The sequence below is a fragment of the Apteryx rowi genome, unplaced genomic scaffold, assembly GCF_003343035.1.
Source record: "Apteryx rowi isolate R43461 unplaced genomic scaffold, aptRow1 scaffold_385, whole genome shotgun sequence".
In the NCBI taxonomy this organism is placed as follows: domain Eukaryota; kingdom Metazoa; phylum Chordata; class Aves; order Apterygiformes; family Apterygidae; genus Apteryx; species Apteryx rowi.
The window spans coordinates 81,020-105,372 of record NW_020450363.1 but is presented as its reverse complement, the minus strand read 5'-3'; the positions used below and the strand labels follow the sequence as shown (position 1 = coordinate 105,372).

The 24,353-nt window shown below is 38.3% G+C and overlaps 1 protein-coding gene across 5 annotated transcripts in view; it reads left to right on the top strand.

Moving 5' to 3' along the window:
* KCNC2 (potassium voltage-gated channel subfamily C member 2) overlaps positions 1 to 16,399 on the top strand; it is a 102,064-nt gene extending 85,665 nt beyond the window's left edge. Inside the window, exons 2-4 of one of the 5 annotated variants that reach the window (XM_026074289.1) lie at positions 6,677 to 7,607; positions 10,020 to 10,187; positions 16,290 to 16,399. In XM_026074289.1, the coding sequence (XP_025930074.1) occupies positions 6,677 to 7,607; positions 10,020 to 10,187; positions 16,290 to 16,399 (1,209 nt within the window). Of the gene's footprint in view, positions 1 to 6,676; positions 7,608 to 10,019; positions 10,188 to 14,303; positions 14,441 to 15,147; positions 15,212 to 16,289 lie in introns of those variants that run through there. The other 4 variants (XM_026074290.1, XM_026074288.1, XM_026074292.1 and 1 more) reach the window with 4 other exon arrangements.
* Positions 16,400 to 24,353: the final 7,954 nt, after the last annotated feature.

The window sequence follows — 24,353 nt, the reverse complement described above, 5'->3', positions numbered from 1 at the left end:
TGAGAGTGGAGATCCCCCCAATGCTTGTTTTGTTCAGGAAAAGTTAAGAGTCATTCAGTAAACTCTTATATTTTGCAATGAAAGCAGAATTTTGGCTTCAATAGCAAGCAAACCTTCAAATTTGGTTTCTTTAAGAAATAATAAGCAATTTCTTTTTTTTCTGTCTCCCTATGATAGTTTTATTAGTCTAATAGGCCTGATGAGGGTATTATTCTTTTTTAAATTGTTTTAAATTCGAGCAACATGTACAGGTGATTACTGCTAGATTTATGTATCAAGTCTCATAATGTGTTTGTGAAGATATTTATTTAAAGAGACTTTTTCTTAAAGTCAGCACTGTACCTGCATTAGAGAATATAAAATGTTGTATTTCCAAGGGCTTATTAAATATTAAGTAGTTTTCTTTTTCTGTAGTCGAGTGTATCAAGGGCAAGCCTTGTAAGTCCTCCAATGAAATTCAAATGAGCAACTGAACCTTAAAAGCTGCTACTGTATACTCATGTTAGAAAATATACCTTACACAGTGAGGGGAGTTGAAGGAGGAGGTTATTGAGATCCAACCTAGAATAAATTGTATCCAGACAGGATACAGGATCTTTCTGAGAGAATACTAAAATGCTGTGATAGATTTTATTCAAAAGTTAACTATCAAACAAAACGTAAGGATATTAACAACAACTGACAGTGCATTAACCACTTACCTGACTGTGTCCTGTCCATCTTGGAATACAAATACTATGTAGAAACAGCATGTTTTAAGGAAGAGGAAGGGACAAAGCATGTCTTGAATATGGAATAGTGAATATGAATCTGATTTTATGATTATGAATCGCACAACTGAGTATGAGGATCAATTTCTTGATCTGTTGCTGATTTATGTGGGCTATGTCTAAGCTGGTAAACCTTAAAATAATTGAGGCCATGCCCTGATTCCATTACAGGACAAAAGCAAGGTGTGCACCATTACTATGTCTTGGTTTGCACTGGAAAGGAAACTTGGACAGGTGGGCTAGATGTGAGTCACAGCATCCTCTGACCGGGTACCTTCTTCTCCTGTGAAATCGAGAGATCGCCTAAGAGACCATTGTCAGGTCATTTGCAGCCAAGGTTTTTAAAGTGACTCTAATTTCTCTGAGGCACTTTAGGAGCTATGTGCAGATAAAGCATGTCATTGGATGGATGAAAGTTCTGATAATCCACAAATTGTTCAACTTGTATTCCTGAAACTGGCTGTTATTTGAAATTGCTTTAAACTCTGAGCAGCTCTTCCACATGGGACACACATCAAAATAGATATCGTAAAGTTATCTACCTCCTAGCAGTTATCTGCAAGCATCTACCACTTGTTTTAGGTTTGTGCACTTCACTAAAAAACAAGGTTGTGGATGATTAAACCAGTTACCATGAACCTTAGTAGGATTCAGCAACAGAACTTGGCTGATGAGCTCATCAACAACAGAAACTGGGAGCTGGAATTTGTACCAGCTTTGCCTGAAATGTGATGCTTACACACATGAACAAAAGGTTTTTTTGCATTCAAAATGTGAGCAGAGGGAATTGTCAGCCTACTGAGAGCTTTAACTACTTAATGAAGAACTTTCTGCATGCTTTGTATTACATACTCAACATTTTCATTTTCCGTTTAACTGTGCTCTCTCCAGTCCAAATGCATTAAAAATTTTCTTAATTCAAATAATTTCTGGAAATGGCTGGTTTTGGTGCCACTGGACTGTCTATACAACCATTCTCTCACTTAAGAACATTTTGCCCCCAGAGAAAAGAAGAAAACCTAAGAGAAGAAAGGCAATTTTATCTTGCCCATTGAAACAAACAAGAAAGCTATTTTTGGAAAGCTGTTAAGAAATGAGAAAATAATCATAATTATTAAGATCTTATTTGAGACTTTTTCTTCAATTTTTTTTTCAGTGATTTAAGCCATGTGCTTGGGTCAAATTCTTTGGTATAAAAGAGGAGATCAAGGTAATTGTTTTGTTGTACACCAAGGCTGAATTTGTCTTACAACTGGTCAAAACCTAAGTTTTCAGACCTTCCTGCAATGAAGGGTTGCTAATGATTCAAACAAAAAATTGTCTCTTTCTGTAGCCTTTCTCAAATGATGATCCGTCAGTCTCCTTTTAGATTTGTATGCTTCATGGAAAATAAGGGTTGTGGATGGTGCCTCAATTATAGTGAACATTAGTAAGACTCAGGAACAGAACTCTGCTGGTGACCCCATCCACAAGAGAAGCTGGGAGTTTGAATCTATACCAGCTTTGTCTGAAATGTGGTGGTTACTCACATGAACAAAACTGGGTGTGGTTTTTTTGAGTCTCATTGCCTTCAAAATGAGAAGATGGAATTAGGATGAAGCAGGAAAATAGCAGAAAGCAAGGCTAGCGTGTGAGTTTTAACTCAGTTTCTATCATTACAACTGTTAGTGAAAAGGTTGATAGATTCTTTTCAACCTGTTGTCTGATCTTGTGTAGTACAATATTAAGGAAATGACTTTATTAATATAAAATAAAACCTTAAGCTCTTTCTTTTTATTGAGAAAATGCTCTTTCTTACATTGGCCACCATTTTCATTTTTTTCTGAACCTTCTGATTATTGCAATAACATTGTAGGTCTTTCATGTGTATGCGGTTTCATTGTGATAGGTGCTGTACAAACTCTGTCTGTAATGTCCTGATGCCAGGAATTTACAGCCTAAAACAAGATAGAACAGGAGATACAAGGAGTAACAAAAAAGAATGAGTGCCTTTGCTCAAAATCTGTGACATATATGTAGTTGTGTTCAGAGGTAAATGTGTACATCTCATTGTTTTATACTGCTATGAATGGAAGTCATAGGATTATCAAGAAATCTATCACCAGATTTAGACATAACTGTTTTTTCTCGTCTTTCTTTTTTCATCTATTTCTTTTTATAACCTCTGAAAGATGCTTGCCATCAGGATGTTATAACAGGATACTCAGCTGATCTTGAAAATGACTGAATGTTTTTCTCCTGTAGGAATAATAAAGTGTCCTTGAATGTAGGTTCACAGTTAAAAACTCTTAGCTTCTTTGTTGAGCATCAAGCAGACTGCGGCCTTTCACAGTGTCAATATTATACATAATAGTAATAAAAAGCTTGTCAGGCAGTTCTACCTGTAACTAATCCCATGCTGTTTGGTGATTATGGAAAGAATCTGAACCAGAGAGGACACTTTTGCTGAAAAACAGCCCCAAAATAGGTGCTGTACTAATTATTTACCTACTACTAGATTCATTGTATTGTTGAATGCTCATATAATCTTTATTATTTCAAAGTTTTTGGTAAATTTGGTTTTTGGCTAGGTTGAATGTAATTTTTTGTTTTTCTCAGATGAAAAACATTCATAGTGACCTGAAATAAACAGACGTGTTACTTCTAGAAAAGTATTTTATCTATTAAAAATCCTCACCCAAATTGCAAAATATAGCATGATTTAGCTTCAGTGATCCTTAATCTCCACACATTCGTTTGCCTTATACCCTCTTGCACCATATAAAAAGATGCTGGAAGGTGCTGTCATAGCATCCCAAGGGTCATTCTTAGTCCACTGTTGACTTAGAGTCTAATAGATTGTCTGTCCAAGTCATGCAGAGTATTTGCAAAGGTCTGCTGAGATTAATTCACTTAGGTTATATAAATCTGTTTGTGTTTGCTGACTGTAGCTGTCTCACACAGGACTAGGGCTTGTGTGTTTATACTGGTGTCAGGTGCCAGGAAGAAATTAGCTATGAACGTGCAGCAGTTTTGTAGTTAAGGCAAAGGCAGAAAGCCTACTTGGTAAAAATCAGCTAGATGGATTGTTTGCTTAGCTTGCGGCAAAAAATTCAGAGTGGATGATAAGAGTTGTTCAGTTCAGTCCCTGCGTCAGTCCCTTCTGAAAGGTATCACATTTAGAGCATTTGTAATTGAAGGGCTTGGTGTAATAACTTAGTTCCATTGATTGGGAAAAGGAAGCCATAAACAAGCCACAAATGTCTGATATAGACATATTAGACATATGTTAAGATATATGTTTTTTAGATGGATAGATACAGCTTGTCACTCTGAATATAATATATCTACCAGGCCCTCATTGCAAATTTGAACTTGTTGCACAGAATGAAAGCAATTCTCTCTATAGGTTGTATAGACAACATTTTGTCACCTAACTAATGTTCTGTGTTAGGAAAACACAGCCATGCCAGCCCAAACGAACTATTGTAGCACACAATTCTAAATCTTGATTCAGTGATTGATTACCAAAATATACAAAATTGGCTTTACAATAAAGTTGCAGCCTGGATTAAAGTGACGGAATGGAGACATTCTTGCTTATGGCTGCCACTCTGTCTCCACTGTAACTAGATTTTTTTCAATGAGATTCAAGATGTTGATGTGGTAACATGCCAGCATCCTGCTGCTGCCACAGTTTCTCCTGTCTGTAGCACTGGGACCCAGAACCTAAGATGCCCTTTCCATTAGATGGGAGTGGAGAACATGATATTTTTTTCTACTTGCTGGACATTGTTAAGGTGCTCATTTTCAGGTAGGGGATTAGGAGATTAAGAAAATGAGACCCTGAGTGATTTGTAAGTAGTATTAAGACAAACATAAAGCACATTAAGTCTATTTACTAAAATAAATAATATTAAAAAAGGATGAAGAGCCTGCTTCATGAGTATAAATTAAGCTCTGAGATTTTTATTATATGTTTTTATTTTACTAACAAATGAACGTTTAAGATTATAAAAATCAAAGGCCAAGAGAGTTAGTCACCTGCTGCCATTTTGTTGTATTTCTGTCTTGATATCACACAATGGTCCAATTTCAAGCTGCTAGATGGGTAAGGAAGCATATAGGCACTATGATATTTTCAAAACCTGCTTAGGCATCATTTTGCCTCTTTGGGCCCTAATACCTTTGAAAATCTTCAAGTCTTTAGAAAGTCTGTTCAGGGGTGATAGTGGCTATGAAATGTCTGTTAAGTGGGAAATCCAGAATAACAAGCACATCTGAGAATACGTTATAAGTCCTAGCTCAGAGAGGCATTTAAACACATTGCCTATTCATGTACCGTGCAATCACTGTTGGAATGATAATATGCTGGTAAAATGTTGTCATTTAAAAGAAGATAATCATTTAGCAGAGGAGCAACTGCCCTCAAAACACCTTTTCGTTCTATGCGTTCTACTGGGTGTGAGGATTTTTATCTCACCCTCCAGCTGTTTGGCTCAGTGTTAATTTTTGTGAGATCCTGTCTTGGAAATTTTGTTTTTCTTCGGTGCTTAACTGTAACAACTTGACTTAAAGATCAAGTAGTACCTGTTTTTTAAATCCTTAACAATCCTAGGTAAGTGCTGTGGTGTCTCCAGATTAACAATATTTTATAGGTTCAAGTATTCTTACTAGAACACCCATATTTTGATTTCCTGGTTTGTTCAAAATGTCCTGGCTTTGTAATTTCAAAAGTAGGGCTGTGGTAGAGCACTCCTAAAGCACTGGTAAAGTTCTGCCGCCTTGTTCCAGATCCTGTATGTCCTAGATGTTTTCCATGAAATAGTTGTGTGCCTTTCTGAAAATGGGAGAAAGGAAAATGTCTTTTTCTAATCTTGTTGTCAGAAATGACTGGACCCATTTTTTGCTGGAACATAAACAAACAAGTAGAGGGAAAAACCCAGCACAGAGCACCCTGAGGTACCTAAGACAGAGAAGTGGTATAACCAAGTTTAACCTGAGTGGTTAAAATCTGACGTGATTAGAAAACATTTGAAGTTGTGTCTAATACTGGGAGACTGCTTCAGCCCCTGTGTTTTCTAGAGCTTTGCTTCTGAGCGAAGGCACTGGAGAAGCATGACGGTGCTTTTTGAAAAACAAGACAATGGGTGAAGGATGTTGATATATTAGCTTTTTGGGAAATGGTACTTGATTTCTCAGTCCTGGGTAAAAGTAGATAAAGTGCTGTTTTGCTAAGAAAGGCCCTAGAAGTGAGGACAAGTACATTAGGTTAACTTTTAGTCCTGCCTAGGAGTACGAGTGAAGATTTTCAGCAAAACTGTGGATGACTCTGAACTAGACAGGCTGTGCAACCAACTCTAGCTATAATGCCGAAGACATTTTCTGTCAGTGAGTATTCTGTGTCTGTGAATTATTGAAAATCCAAAGGAAACCTTCTATTTGGATCTGTTCCTAGGACACTTTGAGGTACCCTTCAGACCAGGTGTAAATTCCTGAACCATAATCTCAAGACCATTAGGATCAGCCCAGTTTCCCACTCTTCTCTGTTTGAGCAGCTGACAGCCTTAAATTTTGCTGTGGTGGGTATAAATGAGGGTTGTTCATAAGGTACCTTAAATCTGAATGGAATTCAGCTGACTTAGCATGGATTGAAGAATTTGTTGCCACTTTCTGAATGAGTTGCAGTCTGTCATGGTGTCCATCACCAAAATCTTCCCTGCTCACAGACTCTTGGCCTCATACTGTGTGGGAGCTGTCTGCTGTTCTCCTCTGGCCTGAATGCAAAGTTTCATGCGTAGAAATCTGTGAATAAATTGGGGAGCTTTTGGGATGAATCAGCATAAAAGTTATGATAATCGATGATTTATTGTTATTGTTGAAGATCTGTGTGGTTCTGATGTCTTTTTTTTCCTCTTTTTTTGCAGTTTATTGCTTTTGCTTCTTTATTCTTCATCCTAGTTTCGATCACAACCTTTTGCCTGGAAACGCATGAAGCTTTCAATACTATTATAAACAAAACTGAGCAGGTTGTCAATGGGACAGAAGCTGTTCTACAGTATGAAATTGAGACAGATCCTGCTCTGACATATGTGGAAGGAGTCTGCGTGGTGTGGTTTACATTTGAATTTTTAGTCCGTGTTGTTTTTTCCCCAAACAAACTTGAATTCATCAAAAACCTGTTGAATATCATTGACTTTGTGGCCATCCTGCCCTTTTACCTAGAAGTGGGCCTGAGTGGACTCTCCTCCAAAGCTGCTAAGGATGTGCTTGGTTTCCTCAGGGTGGTAAGGTTTGTGAGAATCCTGCGAATCTTCAAGCTCACCCGGCACTTTGTGGGCCTCAGGGTGCTGGGCCACACTCTGCGAGCCAGCACCAATGAGTTTTTGCTGCTGATAATATTCCTGGCACTAGGTGTTTTGATATTTGCTACCATGATCTACTACGCAGAACGAGTGGGAGCCCAGCCCAACGACCCATCAGCGAGTGAGCACACACAGTTCAAAAATATCCCTATCGGCTTCTGGTGGGCTGTTGTCACCATGACAACCCTCGGGTATGGGGACATGTATCCGCGGACTTGGTCAGGCATGCTGGTGGGGGCCTTGTGTGCTTTGGCCGGGGTGCTGACCATAGCCATGCCCGTGCCTGTTATTGTTAACAATTTTGGAATGTACTACTCCCTGGCAATGGCAAAGCAGAAACTGCCGAGGAAGCGGAAGAAGCACATCCCTCCTGCCCCTCAAGCCAGCTCCCCTACGTTCTGCAAGACGGACTTGAACATGGCCTGCAATAGCACGCAGGGGGACATCTGCCTGGGCAAGGATAACCAGCTGATGGAACACAACAGATCATCAGGTAGGACCCCACTGGAAATGCACGTCCTCTCAAAACGCTTTATAGACCAGTATGTTTAGTAGGTGTCAGAAAGCAGTCAGTCTTTCTGCAGTGAGCAGATATAGCTCCCACCCTTCTCCCCTCCAGTGTTTTCGTGTTCTTGTAGAGGACAAAATAGTTACAGTGATGTTCCCAATTCTATATGTAGCTGGTCTATACAGTTTTGCTTGCTCTGTTGTGAATGCTTTCCTGCTGATGATATCAACCTTTTTTTTTGCCTGTTGTTTGTTGTGTTGTATGGATGTTTCTTGTTTTTCTGCATGACTGTGACAATTTGAACAGCCACCGTGTCCCACCCTGTTGAATTCCACGGTGTTTTGCCTCAGTGTTTGTCTCTTGTATCAGCTTTGCCTATGCCACATAGTGGGCTGTTAAACAAGATCCTAAAAAGAAGCAGCCACTTACAAGGAACAGGTGCTTTACATAAAAAGCCCAGCACTCAAAGGAAATAAGAAGAAATTCTCTTTCCGGCTTTCTTTCCATTTGGTTCTGTTTCCCTGGCAAGAAGAACCTCCTTCATCTGTGTTAGATGAGACATTGCATGGTATTTACTATTAATTTGATGATAATAGTAAAGCTGATGTAAAGTTTGTCAAGGAAAATGAAAATGGCAATCCCCAGCAACATCATCATTACTATCAGTGTTGATTTTTATGATTTGTATTACCTTAACTCTTAGAGCCCCAAATCATGGACCTGGACTGTTCTACACTAATTTCTGTGAAAAAACTTATCAAATGACAGCCTCTGCCCCTCCAAACCACTGCCCCAAATTCCATATCTCTTGAAATTAAAGAGAGAAGTTTATCTTACAGTAGAATTGAAACAAATTTGTAGCAGCAAGGATTTTTGTTTGTTTGTTTATTGAATGTATTTATTCTTAAGCCAAACACAGTATGATTACAAAGCTCACGGACCAGTCATTAGGCTCCTAATGGAAAGTTGTTAAATGATAATAAGACCTCCAAAAAACAATGACTGGTGTAATTCAGTAATTTAAATTTATTTTTTAGAAAGAAGAATCTGGAAAATCTGTCTCTGATCAATATCCTTCTTTGTTCTGTTGCTCTGTTACTGAATAGCATTTATGTTCAAAGAAGCTCGGTTTCAGTCTCCGAGTGAGTGTTCACAGACAAAGTTAACACAGCCTTTTGAACATCTTAAAGATATTTAAGAGGATGGAAACCCTTGAAAGGTCTTGTGCTGTGGGTGGAATATAGTTAGTTTTACAGTGCTTTGACTGATACACACTTTCAGATAACATCTTTAAAGTGTTAATGAAAACAACTTTTTCATGTCATCAGGTCCTGCTAAAGGTATACCAGAATGGAGGAGGCTCAGTGTGATCAGAGCAAAGAGACACTTCTAGTGTCTCTGCAGCTTTATTTATGAGGTGTTATAACCTTGAGGTTAGAGAGAAAGCAGATATACAAAAAGGAGCAATTTTTAAGTGTTAGCCTTCTCTTTGGTAGTGCCACCACTTACATTGTATGTTCTAACTTCATTTCTGTTAGAGAATTCTGTTAGACTAATTAGGAATTTTATTCAAAACTTCAAGGCTGAATCTATATTCATATATAGCCCTTTGCATTACCATTTCAGAAAAGCACCTGCTCAGCTTTAAATGAAAAGGTAAAGTTGAAGTCAATAATGTGCCATTGCCTGTTACATGCCTTACTGAGCAGAGATTTTTTCTGGAAGTGTGACCCAAGTCTGAAATAGTAGATAATTTTAAAAAGAGTCCTTTGGGATCAGTAGAGGTAAGAGTTTTGCCGTTTGACTAAATTAGCTACACAGATCAAAGAAAGCATTTAGTATTGGGTAATTATGATGACAAGCAATACCAGTATGATAATGAGCATAGAAATGAATGCTAAGTGTGTATTTTGAAGGAGGTTTTAGTGCCAAATATTTCATAATTTAACCCTTCTGGGGGGGTTCTTTAAAGTATGCTAAGGAACATATTCTAAGCAAAAGTGACTAGCATGGCTGCTTGTTTAATAAAAAGGATAGCCAAAGTAATAAATTCATTTTTGAAATATCTGAGATTGACTGTACTCAGAAAGGTTACAATCCATAAAAGGCAACTAACTTGATTTGATTATTTTTTATTTCATGTTAAGTTGGTGGAATATTAAGTGAGATTTAAAAAGAAGAACAGGAAAGTCAAAAGATCATTTGTGCTTAAAAAATATATATATATTTGCCATTTTGTACTGATGAATGATGAATTGCAATCTTGTTTGCTTCCAATGATTTACCTTATTACTATTTTTTGAGTGATGGGAATATCTGGCATTCAACGTAAGCTCTTTGTGATGTCTCATTTCCTCATTCATTATTGTCTGTAAATGGGCATGGTGCTTTAACCAGTGTTATCAGGTGAAGACAGTGCAGGAAGTGAGCAGCCACTCTCACCTGGTGAAAGGCTCCCTCCCATCAGACGCTCTAGTACCAGAGACAAAAACAGAAGAAGGGGAACATGTTTCCTACTGACAACAGGTGATTACACGTGTGCTACTGATGGAGGGATCAGGAAAGGTATGGACTTCTTTCATTAGATCATAAAAGGTCGCTCAGCAATGTGCTTGTGAAAAGCAAGCTTAGAGTAAAATCATGTGCACAATGCTCTTATAGGAAAAATTGTACTCACAATGTATTTTTTTATTTCTTCCTAGTCATTCTTTTCTTGCTTTCCTTTTAGAACACACCTTATCTCTCAGTCTTCAAAAAAAGTGCTTGATGTTGGACCCTCATTCTACTTTTGTCTTCATTTGTCTGTTACCTTTTATGGAAAAGCCTGTAATTCAGACCTTTCTCATTCAATCACTCATCACTCAATACCATTTGTCATTGTAAAAGACAAATTAATTAATTAATAACTTTGTTCTACATGTAATAACTTTTTTAGTAAAAATTATAGCTGAATAAAATACATTTAAAACATTGAAATATCAGAAGTAAACAGTATTTCTGTTCTGAACACAACAAACTATATCACATGAGATTCTATTGAGATTTCTGCCTCAAAATGCCACAAAAAATGTTTCATCTTTGTAAAACACCACTAATGCTGAAAGGTGACTGCATTAGCACAGTCTACCCCAATCAGAATTCAGTTACATTAAAAAAAGGCTTGATCTTGCAAGGTGCTGAAAATGTCCTATATAGTTATTCATCCTGTTCAAGTCTGATTACTCACTGTTCAGTAGGCTGGGTTCTCTGGATGGCATTTGCAAAACCTTCTGACATTATGTATCACTCGCAGAATTGATTATGTGACTATCTGATTGGGCCACAGCTGGCGGTGTCTGGATAGCTAACCTTAAGGCACAGCACAAAAATCGGCAGTGCCCAGGGTAATCTTGCCATTTTTTTAGACAAGAATAGCTTTGGTTTCTTGGCAAATTATAGCATTCTAACAGTTATCACATTCCTGGTCACTGATGTGCTATTTTTCTCAGAATTCACCATCTGCAGTAACCATGTGGCACTGGACAAACAACTTTGGCTGAGATTTTTCTTTTCTTTTTTTTTTTTTTACTAGCTTTGTCTGCAGCAAGTGTAGCTGTCCCAGCCAGCCACAGACTCTAAAAGAAAGTCTGTTGGTTATTCAGCAAAATGCAAGAGGACATTCTTTTCACATTTCAAAAGCATGAGCTCAGTAGGTTAAACCTGTGAAGGCAGATGTGCAGCCACAGTGCAATGTATATGGTATTTGTAAAGAATATGATTGTCTCTATTCTCCTACATTTTACATATTCCTATATATAATATTTAGATTAAATGGTACTTGGTTGCGAGCACATTTTTGCACACAGATTTTAGGACTCTTGTCTAATGAGAATGTCTTGTATTGACTTCTGGACACTTTGAATTATTCACAATATCTCTAAAGGTAAGGGTTCAGTCTTTTGAGGAGGTCAGAAACACCTGAATAATGCAGATTATCATGGCATCTTGCAAGATCAGGCTCTTTGCTTCTTTTAGAAATGTTAGTATAAAACTTTCAGTACTGTTCACTTAGCAATAACTGTAATTAGAACAGTTCAGAAATAATTAAAGAAGTCACCCATTAATTTCTAGAGATACATATTCATATAAAAATGAAATATATTTTACACTGGGACTACATGAACATCTTCTTTTCAAAATCTAGATTCAAGAGGAAATTCATTGTTTTGTAGTTTGTCCTGGAAAAATGGAGTTTGAGTTCAGAACTGACATTTTCTCAATGTGGTCTTTGACTGGCTCTAATGATAACCTTAACCCAGGCTGAAATGTTTTAGTCACTGGCTTTGAAGTTTGTTTTAGACAGAGTAGGGAAGCTAGCTCATAAGCAGAAAACATCTTCAAGCGACATCCAAATGGTTTTGAATACTTGAATTTAATTCACACATCAAGTTTACTAGTTTTTCATTTTGTTTTTTCCCCTTTTTTTTCTTTTGGTATATCCTTCTTGTTTGGTTGATTCCTTGACTGATTCTTGGTTGTGTTCAATGATCGTTTATTCTGAACTTTTTTGCATTAGCATCTTATCTCCATCTCTAAGGTGATACTGCTTTAGAGCTGATCCAAACCCCACTGAAATGCCTGGAAATTATCAAGTTTGGATTATGCCTCTATCTTATTCATCTTGTGTATCTGGTTTTCATTTTTTGGGAGTTCCTGTTTTCTTTACTGTTTTTACCATCTTGCCTTCCTTCCTCTATCAGTTCGTCTTTGCTTTTAGAAAAGCAAAGAAAACTGTTGCTTAAAAAAGCAACAGGAAGAATACTAAAAATATTAGTTTCCTAGTTTCTGTGTAGCAAAAGAAGCTACCTGATCTTTTAGATCTTTTTGTCAGCATTAAGTTTACAAGAGAATTTAAATACATACATTAGGATTGTGCTTCCCTTCTGTTCCCCTTTCAAACATGATTCTTTCTAATCTGTGTAAATACTGATAGAAACTCAGAAACTGGAGTTTGGATTTGAAATGTGTCAGAAGTCTGTGAAGCATCACAGTCCAACCTGCCCTTGCAATCTGGAGATAATACTGCACAATGTTTAAGCAGACATGAGGTTACACGTTTGTTTTAAGTACAGTTTTACAACACGCAATTTTTAGTAAGTAAGAAACATATTAATTGTCTTTATTACTATTACTGCGTATGTTTTCACCATGGTGCTCAATAGCGTAAGACTTGTACAAACACAAACAGGGATGCAGTGATTGTCTAAAAGAATATGTATTTATTTTGGAGAGAACATAAGACCTGATTTTTCCTAAAGATGCTAATCACCTGTGATCTGTTATCTGAGACCTGGAGTTTGAACCAGTAACTGTTTTAATAAGAAAAAGAAAATGCTTGGTGACATCCCATGTAATGTTTAGGTGTATTGTCATTTTATACTTGCTGCAGGAAAAATCTCAGTATTTCACTGTAAGCAGTTTACACCTGAATGCCTTAACATTGCAAATGCTTAGACACATACTTGCCTTTAAGCAAGTCAGTAGTGCCATTGAAATCAAAGGGACTTCGCATGCTTACAGTGAAGCATGTATCTCAGTCCTTTCAGGAGTGAGGTCCTGTCCAGCAATATCAGGAAGAAAGTGACAAAGGATGAGGGAAGAGTAATCCAAAAAGGCTTGATCTTCATTGTATTCTCCTTGCTGATAGCTCTCTCCAGACCAATGGGCTGATCCTTTTCTTCATAGGTGGAATAATTCAGGCGTTACAGAAAATACTTAGATATGAAGATGGGGAGTGAGTAGCAATGCTATTCTGATGTTTTATACCGTAGCCTTTACAAGGTGAAAACAATCTATATGACACACAAAATAGACAGCTGGAGCTGACGGTGTATGTGAACAGAAATGTCTGCAAGTGCAATGTTCCCTCCAAATTGTGAAGCATTATTATGTGATTGCCTCATTTAGTGATTAGTTCTTTACTACTTGCTTATGTAGAATAAAACTGTATTTCATTTGAGTCATCTGGATAAGGAGCACAAATATGGTGATTTAAATTTGCCAGTGAGGAGGCAGTTGCAAATATGTCAAACTCTGCTATCTTATTATACTTTAATATTAGACAGAAAGTCTTAGGGTTAATAAATCTGAAGATGGAGCTTTTTTTACTATAATGTCATTAAATCCTCTGCAGAAATGACTTACAAATACTTTATGCAATTTCGTCTGGTTTTTGTTTTATTTATTTTTAAAGAAAAACGTTCCTTTATTAGGAATTTGGTTCGATAGCGATTGTATTATTATAACAGTTTCTATAGTCTGCCTTTCTTTCAATGGGGTTTTGAATATGCTTAGGCAGATAGGTTACCCAACAACCCTCTTGGCATCCTTTATCTTACACTCTGTGCAACCCTGCTGAAGCCAGCAGAGTGGTACTGAGTGCAAGTTGGGATGTGGAAGAACAGGTCAGACCTCTTGTGTGGTGCTCTGTTTCATTTCCTGGAAAAGAATAGCTGCATTAATTTGTGAATTATTTTTTTTATTTATATCTTTTGGTAGTAACTTGTATCAGGATTGAATTTTCTTGCAGGCAGATTCCCTTTGAGTCCCAGATAGCTCCTTGGATTACATTACATTGTATTGTTTGTCTTTGTCTATTTTTTGGCTGAATTCAACTGATGTCTGTGCATTTTCTCATACAAGGCTACGAAAAATCTCGAAGCTTAAACAACATAGCTGGCTTGGCAGGCAATGCTCTGCGACTGTCTCCAGTAACATCACCCTACAGCTCACCTTGTCCTCTAAGGCGCTCTCGGTCTCCTATCCCTTCTATCTTGTAAACCAGATGGCGTCAATCAGCTACATAGTATTAATTCAAATACTGTTTATGCATAATAGAAATAAATGTAGCATTAAATATAGGCTCCACAAATACGGTATAACTCCTGCATGATATAACTGTCAGTGGTAAGAAATGCCACTTGGGTAGCTGAAGATTTTTATCTTGGCTTTTAAAAATTACCTAAGGTAGTGCTTCTTTTATCTACTATATTGTCCTACTTTCCTGTGGCAATAAAAGGACAGTTAGTGGATGCCATTGGCCAGTATATTCAATAAATAAGCATATTTTCAGGGAGATATATTTTAAATAATGTGCTTCCAACTAATTATCAATCACTCCATTGAACCTTCATTTCTTGTGACTCTACTCCATTCTGAAGATGTCTGGAATCGTGTCTTGGTTGCACACAATGTGACTCGGGTCTGCTCATTTGCATGGACCATCCTGTCTCCATCACCTGACAAGCCATGTTGCCGGTTACGGAGACCACAGATGGCTCTGGATGTGTGTTCTTGCATTGTACCATCCTGCTGAAATGAAAGCACTGATAAACTGGTCTGCATGTGGGATTGTTTTTCTTTGTTTAACCTTTTCCTTTATTTTTTAACAAACTACTTGTTTATAAATGGCTTTATTTCTTGATTAACTTACTTTGGTACTAGACTGCTGTATCAGAGTTCTGAATGTCTCCGGTTGTTTGCACACAGATAACTGCAAAGAGGTTGTCATTACTGGTTACACGCAAGCAGAAGCCAGATCTCTTTCTTAATGGCTTGGGGAAGGCACAAAACATACAAGAAAGGTAAACGCCATCCAGGCTTGCAATTTTAAGCTAGCAAGTGCTGCTTGGTACTGTAGTCATTTCTCTACTCCAGGGTTCTTCAACATTTTCAGAGGCTGAGTACCAAGTAAATCAAGATTATTGGGTTATTTTTGTACAACTGTAGGAGGGTAGTAGTTCTCAAGTGGGGTTTTTGACCAGCCTTATACCTCTGGCTCATGAGCTTCAAAAATTTCTTCAGTCACTGTTTTTTGAGGTGCTTCGTCCTGTATGTTGTTTGTCTGTCTGTTTTGCAGCCTGTCTACTGTATTCTCCATCTGTCTCCATAAAGCACTGAGATACTGTTAAAATGCCCCCCTCTTTTAAGATTTGCTAAGGACGTTTTTCTCCTTTTCTCTTTTTTCATGAACTATACATATATGTATAGATACGTATTATATATATATATTTCAAGTGCAAGTTAGTATCATTTAGACTAACTCATGTGGGCACTATGAAGATTTTTTGAGTGGAATTCAGTAATGATTTTATAGTTCTGACCGGTTGCCTATTGCATGATCATCAATCCTGCTTCCTAGCAACCAACATTCATTACATTTTGAAACTCTATCTCCTCTAGTGGCTTTTTCTTTCAGTCTAAACCTATGTTTATTCAATAGGACAAACCCAATAGTGGATTTGATATTCTGGGCTGGTGAGGAAAAATTACCATAAAACACAGAGTTTTAGAACTACATGGGGAAGACCATGACTCCCCAGATCTTAAGATATCCTTGAGATTGTTGAATAATCCCTGATTGTCATGTTTTAATTTTTGTTAGGAAAAGAAATATAACTTATTGTTGACCATGTAACATGTTCTCCTGTATATAGCCTAGCCCAACAGCATGACCTGCATGTCAGAATTCTTGTATAATAATGTATTTATCAAAGTATACATTTCTGATATTTAGAGATGTACATTTGTTTAGTTTTGGTAAAATATTGTCAATAGAGAGATAATTGCAAACAGCTTTTAGCAAAGGAATTAATATAATATCTGGTGCTGCTGTTATATTAACTACAGTGTTGTACAGAATTTATCATGGATTTTTGACTGCTGAAAAAGGGACAATGGAATTTAGCCATACCAAGGACTGTACTGGAAAGAGACTGCTGCTGCTGAATGGGCCCTGATAAACAACTCACGCCTTGAAGAGGTCACTGAGACTTTACATGGGAAGTAGAGTCTGTGAAAGAAGATTAAAGACTGCTCATAATTACTGCTGCCAGAGGAAGGGGTGACTAGTCACTGTTGATGAGTCAGCTGTAAATAAAATGTGTGTGCATGGAATATCAGTTCTTATCTATTATCAAGGAAAGCTGAATTCAAGTCATCATTGCTAAGTCTCCATGCAAAGACCCACACCCCTGTGTGTATTCTTCCTGGTTCCTGCAGTAAGTTGTGCTGTGGATCAGACAAAGACACACACTTTTAATGATAGTGATGTAAACTACATCTGTCTTGACTTACATCATAATAATGGTATATTTTGCAAAGGTCACAAATATGGACAGAGTAGGTTTGCATAAGTCTTTGCTTTCTCGGTTTGCCATGATCTATATTTATACGAATTCTAGTGTACATGCCAAATCTTAAGTTTACTTTTCACTTTGATAAGAGAAATGTGACTTCAGACAAATATCACTGACTTTGTTCACAGCACACAGTCTTTTTTCATTGTTACCTCAGACTATAAGTATTATGAGAAATAAAATTCTGGCGGCAAGATTTTTTTTTTTATTTAAAGTGTTGCAAACCCAACATCAATAAGTATGTAAGATGTATTAAAATAATATCCTAAAAATGTATATTTTACATAAAAGAGATATTCTTTGATCAGTTACTTTTTGTGATTTTTGTGGTAAATGGATCCAGTCTATTCTATGTTTATGAAGCATTGTAGTGGTACGATGTGATAATTATGTTCTCTCCATCCTATTCAATGAGAAATTCTCCAGAATCTGTTTGTCACCCTGGTGTCCCAATTGTAGGGACATATCCCAGTTGTGAAACTCTGTATTGTGGAACTTCTGTGAACATGTCAAGGTGCATGCACAATCCTGGTGGAAACCAGTGGAAATGTAATACCTGAATTGGAGAATAAAAGGCGAAAGATCTGGGGAGGAACTTGGAACATATCTTCTGAAGTGGCTCATGCGCTTTCTTTAGCTGTATCAGTCCTTTCTCTGCCATTGGCCATCTTCTGATTCTCACACCAGTTTCCTGGGGTACATGAGGAGCTAATTCAAAGACTAGCATGAGCTGGCTTTTAAGCCAATTTGAAATCTCCCTTCTTGTTAATGATGTCACACCTTGTGCGGAAGTAGTAATTGGGACAGATATAATCGACTCAAAACGGTTTTAGCATATCCTGGTATTAAGTGAACCTAAAATGGAACTTAGAGATGATAAATGATTAATTAAAACTCCTAATCCAATATTGTATTTGGGGCAATGACTGAAATCCCTGAATACCCAAGCAGAATATCAGAGAGTGATGATCTGAGAGACTGTTACTGGAGCATGTTCAGTTCTGAAAGATAATTCAGAAGAGGTGTTGGAATATAAGAATGATTCCAGAAAGCATGCTCAAAAGTGTTCAAATTTTGGAAAACGTTACAGTGACATGCTACAAAAACTTAATCTGCTTAGTTTACCCAAATTCAAAAGGTGTCTCCTGTGAGTAGTACTTGAATGAAGAAGAGATATAATGGTCAGCCTCTCTTCTGTCCCAGACAGGCTTACAGCTAGTTCTAGTCATGCAGGTCTCATGTCTGGCCCCCAAAGGGGACTCAGCACCCAGAGAGAAGTGGCTTTCCTCAATGCTACCTAGGGACAGTTAGGTGTCCAAAATGGGATCCGGATCAGGCAGTGCACTGTGCTGGGCAAGAAAGCAGGAAACAGTAATGGCCATGGTGTGGCTGAAGTCTTCTTCTGCCTCTGGAGGTAAGGAGGTTGAATCAGGACCTCCACAGACACAGGATCTGGAGTCCAGACTCTCCTGATTGCAGCTGCTTGCTTTTCCCCAAGAGAACCAAGCATGTTGAACTGTTTACTTTTAAAAACCATATGGAGGACAAGACGAGCCCATTAACTATTCATGTGTCAAACCCAAGTCTGACTCCTCTGAGAGGAAGAGTTTGCTTAACCACCAGCCTTCAAAGACCAGCTTCCTCCTGTGCTTTCCTTGCTCCTGGGCCCGCGAAGGCCGACAGAGGTAGCTGGTCTGTGTCTGGGAGCGATGGGCATTTTCATGAGAGGTGGAACGGCAAGATTTAGCTTTCTCAGACTGAGGAAGGCTTTGAACCTAGACTTCCATTTTTGGGATAATGCGGTTCTTATAATGCAGTTATTGTATAAATGACAGGCAGCACATTTGCATCCACTTTCTTTCTTGGCCATCTTTTAAAAATATGTAGGTACATTGATATTTTGTAAAGGGGGGATGTCACCCTGCCAGTTTTCGGACTTAGACAGAACATATCTACCAGGCCTCCAAGGCATTTCAGCCCTGGAAATGTGGCTACCCTGAGGATCACATAGTCATTGAAGAGTGGTTGTGGGAACTTCTAGGCCTGCTTGATGTTTATAAACACTTAGTTAAGTATTGTATAAATAAGACTTGATGGTTGGAAGTCAAAACTAGATAAATTCAGACTAGAAATAAGGTTAGAGCCTATGTATCCATTAAGACAATTTGCCAAAGGCTGTTGCTTGTTCACCTTTAAAAGCTATAAAGCTGTAACATCAAAATGAGCATCTTTTTGAAAGATAAACTAGTGCCACAGCAGACTTGATGCAGAGATGACCAGAACAAAATCTTTGACATATATGGAGGAGATGAGTAGATTATGGGACTTTGAACACATTTATTATTCTTATGAGACCTCATTCAGCACTGAGAAAATTTTGCTGTTCCAGCTAATTTCAAGACACAGTATTAGTAATGTTATAGGTGTGCTCTGCAAGCTGGAGCCAGAATTGCTAAAAAAACATGCAGCTAAACAAATTGAGATCAAGCTGTGTGTCAGGGGGCTTTTTCATGTGTGAAAAAATAATTGCTCCTAAATGTCCTATTTCAAAAGGTTTGGATGAAATTAAAACTGTTAGAAGGAATTTTAAGGAAGCCTCTGTTGAGAATGGTTACTGAAAACCGGAGGGGGAAGGGAGCAATCTAACAAGAGCAAACCTGCCAGCATATTTTAATGTGAAGATATGAATTAAGAAGTCATGAATGAATTAAACTATATGAAATAGGAGGGCATTTTATCATCAGAATAAATCATGCAGAAGTCAGATAAAGGAAATTGGAATGGAAAACTGCTACTAGAAAGAGAAAATGAATATATTAATATGCTGTATTACAAGCAGTGGCTTGTACAATTCCATAATAGATACTTTGAGCACTAACTGAGTGAGAAGAAATTAGAAAAAAAAAGCAAAGGTTTCAGGCGAGTTGAAGTTATCAGAAATATTAATATAATTCATTATTTTCCAGTTGGAAATGCTTATTATTTATTTAATTTATAAAGAGACAAGTCATTTTAAAAACAACGATTTTTTTAAAGTGAAGAGCTGGCTCATGAGCAAATGCTGAGCTCTTGGTGCGTGTGCCCTTGTGCTGGATACCTAACCCTTGTGCCCATTACCAGCATTTTCCTTCTACTTAGCTGAATCTCCTGAGTAGCTACCTCTGGGATGTGTTGAAATTGCAGAGCTTTCTAATTCTTGCATCCAGAGACACGACTCTGTCACGCTCCAGCTCTGTGGGAGGGAAATCTGTGCACGGAGGCTGGCTGGGAGCCCTGGTGCGCTCCAGCCAGTGTGGGTGATGCAGAGCCCCAGACAGTGGCACTGTTGATGGAAACACCCTGTGCCACGGTCTCCGAGCAGCTTCTCATTACCTTTTAGCAAAACATACGTGCTTCCCCCTACCCTCTGCAACCTCCTCCCCAAAACCCAGCCTTCTGCTGCTTGTATTTTTTTTCTCCTGAGCATGTTGATGAACAGCTGACAGATTTCAGAGTCATACTTTCACAGTTTCATATTCGCATATGGCAATATTCTAGCATATTTAAAAGAAAGGGAGGTGGGCACTTTTGGAAAAATTGGCACTTAAATGCAATACATTTCATTTTAATATCTGCTGTTTTACTTGCTGGTGGAAGACTGGAGATCAGTTTAAAACCATGGCCATAGCTAGGCTATACTGAAACTTACAGGGTGTGTTCACTTTACACTCTGCAGCTGCTTATAACATAGCTGCATTTTACTGTCATATGAAGCTCTGAATTTTCTCCCCAGACAGGATTTGGGGATAAGCTGCTAGGGCACGTCAGAGCGCCCTGTATTATATTCCATTTCTTCTCTATAGCATGATTGTAACTCCTACTGGACTGTAAACATGAATTGTAAAATGAAGAAAAAAATATTGTTTGGGAAATATTAAGACTGGAGATGGCTATAATCCATCATTGTCTTACAGAATGGTACAGGCACCCTTTCTTTAAAGCACTGAAAGCAGATGATTTCCTGTCAGCCTTTTCAGAGCAACATAAGATCTGCCTGAGATACTGAAAAACTGAAACAAGAAAGTGGAAATTGTTTCCCTTGCCCTTAAAACTGCTTATTGCAAGATCAGACTTATTTAAGAAGCTTGGCCTTTGCAGTGAAACAATACAAAGCTCCATCAATCCGAAGAGCAGTAAACCGTAGCCACATTATCCTATTAGGCTGACTCTAAAAATAGATTTTTAGGCTCTTACAGGGATTTCCTTGCTTTGTGACTAAATGCTGAACTGGGGATTTATGGAAATCTTATTTTATTCATAGCTATAAATGTTGTTTGTATAATGCAGCATTTTGAAAGTCTTAAGACTATAACATTGTTGACTAGTACTTTTTTGTATTTTGCTGGAGTAAAAATCAGGCTTCTTCTCAACTGGAACATTGGAAAGACAGGAAAATGGAGCACTGAATGATGTAGTTTTCTTGAACTCATAAAGAACCTGCTGTATGTACCTGCAGCTACACAGTAATAAAGACACGCAGCTTTTCCTGTGTCAGTGTCTTGACATTGACTGTAGCTTTTCTGCTCTGAAACTGCCAAACTTAGTGTTGATTAGAAATCACAGCCACAAAATTAATTGTTACTGCTGTTTATAACCCTTCCTCAACCCTTGATAGTTTAGCTTTAAATTTGAGAGTGAACAACCAATGTAGAGCTTAACCACACTAAGTCTGAGCTCAGAGTAAAGCTTACAGACAAGCTTAATGCTAAGTCCAACTGTAGTTTTTGAAGAGTTTTCTTAGCACAGGGCAATGCCTGGACAAGTTCCTGGTTTGAAATGGCCTCACTGAAATGAATGGCAAAAACTGTCTTTGACTTACTTAAGAGAAAGCAGGTTTGGGGAAGCATCTGGTCTGTATCACAGATTTGTTGTGGTGGTCACCATCCTGTTCTGGGTGCCAGTAGTCTTACGAATTTGCTGCCTGCAGCTTTTATCCATATCCTCTTCCACTTTCCTGCATCCCCCAGCGGAGGCTGCAGCTACTGCAGAGGATCCCATGTGCAGGGCATTGCACTGCAGCTGGAGGATCAAAACGGCGCCTGGTGCAGGGAGGAGGAGGAAAAGGGACTATAACCTCCTCAACCAAGTTACCTCAGGGTGGATGGCAACACCACTGTCTCTAGCATGCCTGTTGCCTCCTCTAGCCAAACCACTTGGTTTTCTCCAAGGCTAAACAAGAATGATCAGTCACCTCCAGAAACTGAATTTACCCAGATCTGAGACATCTGTTTCTGGATGGCACAAACTGATCGCTGTGAGTGCTTATTGACAAAAAATGTAACTGGAACTGGAAGGTTAACTCAAAGATGGCAAATCTTGATAAGATGAGTCACACCTCAAGAATTTGTCTAAAGGGGGACACCAAAGAAATTGAAATTGCATCAAATAAAAATATGCATTCAGCATGCCTAAATTAAACCTCTTTAGATGCCCCAAAGTAGACTTTCACTCATGTCATAGCATCTAAGAAATTAAGGAATTCCCAAATAATAACATTATACCCCCAAACCTTTACATCAGATGCTATAAAATGAATTCATGTAAATGTGAGTAAAGATGTTTCCTAAATATTTTGGTGTTAAACTCTTTGGGGAATTAATCACTGTTAATGCTATGGCCATAACGTTATCTTTATTGTCACCTTTGCATCTCTTTTATATTTACCTTGTGACTCTCCCGTTGCTTTATGTGCTCTCATAGAAATGCAGTGCAGTTTCCCCTCCACTGTCCCCAGAAATATTCTCTTTTTCATCCCTTATATTCCTATTAGAAGAGGAAGGGGGATTGTTGTCAGAGCCTGCCCTGGAGCCAGTCCATATCAGATGCGCACAGGACTGTCATGACCCTGCCAGCTTCCAAGCTTTCTTCTCTTTTCTTGATGCAAGAAATAAATCCCCTAGAGGAATCCTATCATGGGAGCTCTTTAACTGATGACTACTTCCAAAACGCTTCCTGGAAAAGCATTTGGCTAAATGAGAAGCCTTAAGCAGAGTTTACATTTCTTGCTTGATTGCTTGCTTTTTTCCTTCTCTGGTCTCCCGATCCTACTACACAGATTACTCCACCTGTTTTTTGCAAGTGTCTTCACTGCTCTCCACCTTCCACCCCTTCCTTAGCTTCAACTCTGCCCATCCTGTAACCAGGATTTACCCACAGGCCTCCTTTTCCTTTCTCTTGGTTAGAGTGCAGCTATGGTCAAGCACAAGAGCTACTGGGAAGGGACTGTGAGTGAAAAGGTAAGGTGAATTTCAACCTTACTCATAAAAGTAGAGGAGTACAGCACTCAGTCTCCTAGTAAAGCTGACTAAAACTTGTTGGAGATGTCCCCCTTGCATAGTTTGGTCCAACCCAGCTCAGAATGAACTTGAAACTCGGCGGCTCCTTTCTTATGGTCACTACAGCTGGGAACATTAAAACTTGATCGCTGAATTTTGTAATAACAAAGCGTTGTGTTAATGTAGCACCACTGTGAGTAAAGAACAGTTTGCAAGTGGAATATGGCCAGTGCCAGGGACACTGCAGAAAGACATGCCAAAAACTGATAGAAAAGATCACTTGGAAACTGAATTCAGAAGTTAGATTTTTCCAACCACATATTCACAGAGGTATTGATTTACCAATCAATATAATAGTACTGAGCAGACTGATTGGAGTGCTGAATATATTTGAATTTATCAAAAATAATGCCAAATACTAACATGATCCTTTCTGCTTTTTTTTAAAGGCTGGTTGTAATACTGAATTCTCTTCAGACCAGAAAATAAATACAACAATGAAAATATGTGCATCAGCTAAATGAATGTCTGGGGATAACTATCCCCCAAGGACTATAATAATTTAAATTAAGAAATGTTCTTATGTACTAGTCTTAGACAAAAGCCATTCATTAAATTTTATTCATAGTCCTCTGATATTATAAGGGTATAATTTCCGAACTTCTACTACCGGAAAGCCTGTTTCACTTACTTGAATTTGAATCGTTAGGCAGTAGCTGGTAAGTTTTTGATTCAGTCATTCTTGGATTGCCTGTGTCCACTGGAAATACTGGACAATGTTCAGGTACATGCATGACTTCTGCTCATGCATCCTTTGGCACCTGGGACTTGCTTCCCATCCTTATGTTATGTGCTTTCTCCAAGTTTTCAGGTGAGCACAAGAGCCATCCACTCACAGAGGTATTTTGGGGCAGGCAGCACAGGGACTTATGCTGCAGCGTGAGAGAGCCAAGTTAATGGTCTGCAGTTCGCAATTGGTCCTAGGGATGCCTTGTCACACTGGCTTTGCCTCAGTGGAGCTGTTGCTACCATGTCTAGGGGAAAAGAAGAGCCTGGGACTGCAGATGTCCATCTTGTTGTAAAGGTCTCAGCTTGTAGAGCTGGAAACTGCCAACAGATGTTCGGCCAGCACCAAGATTTAATTTCCTCCATCGCTAAAAAGACAGACCAGACTGCTGTGCAGTGTGGACAGCCTCTGCAGGGTAAGACTCTGGTGTTACATCTGTGTTTGGGCATCTTTT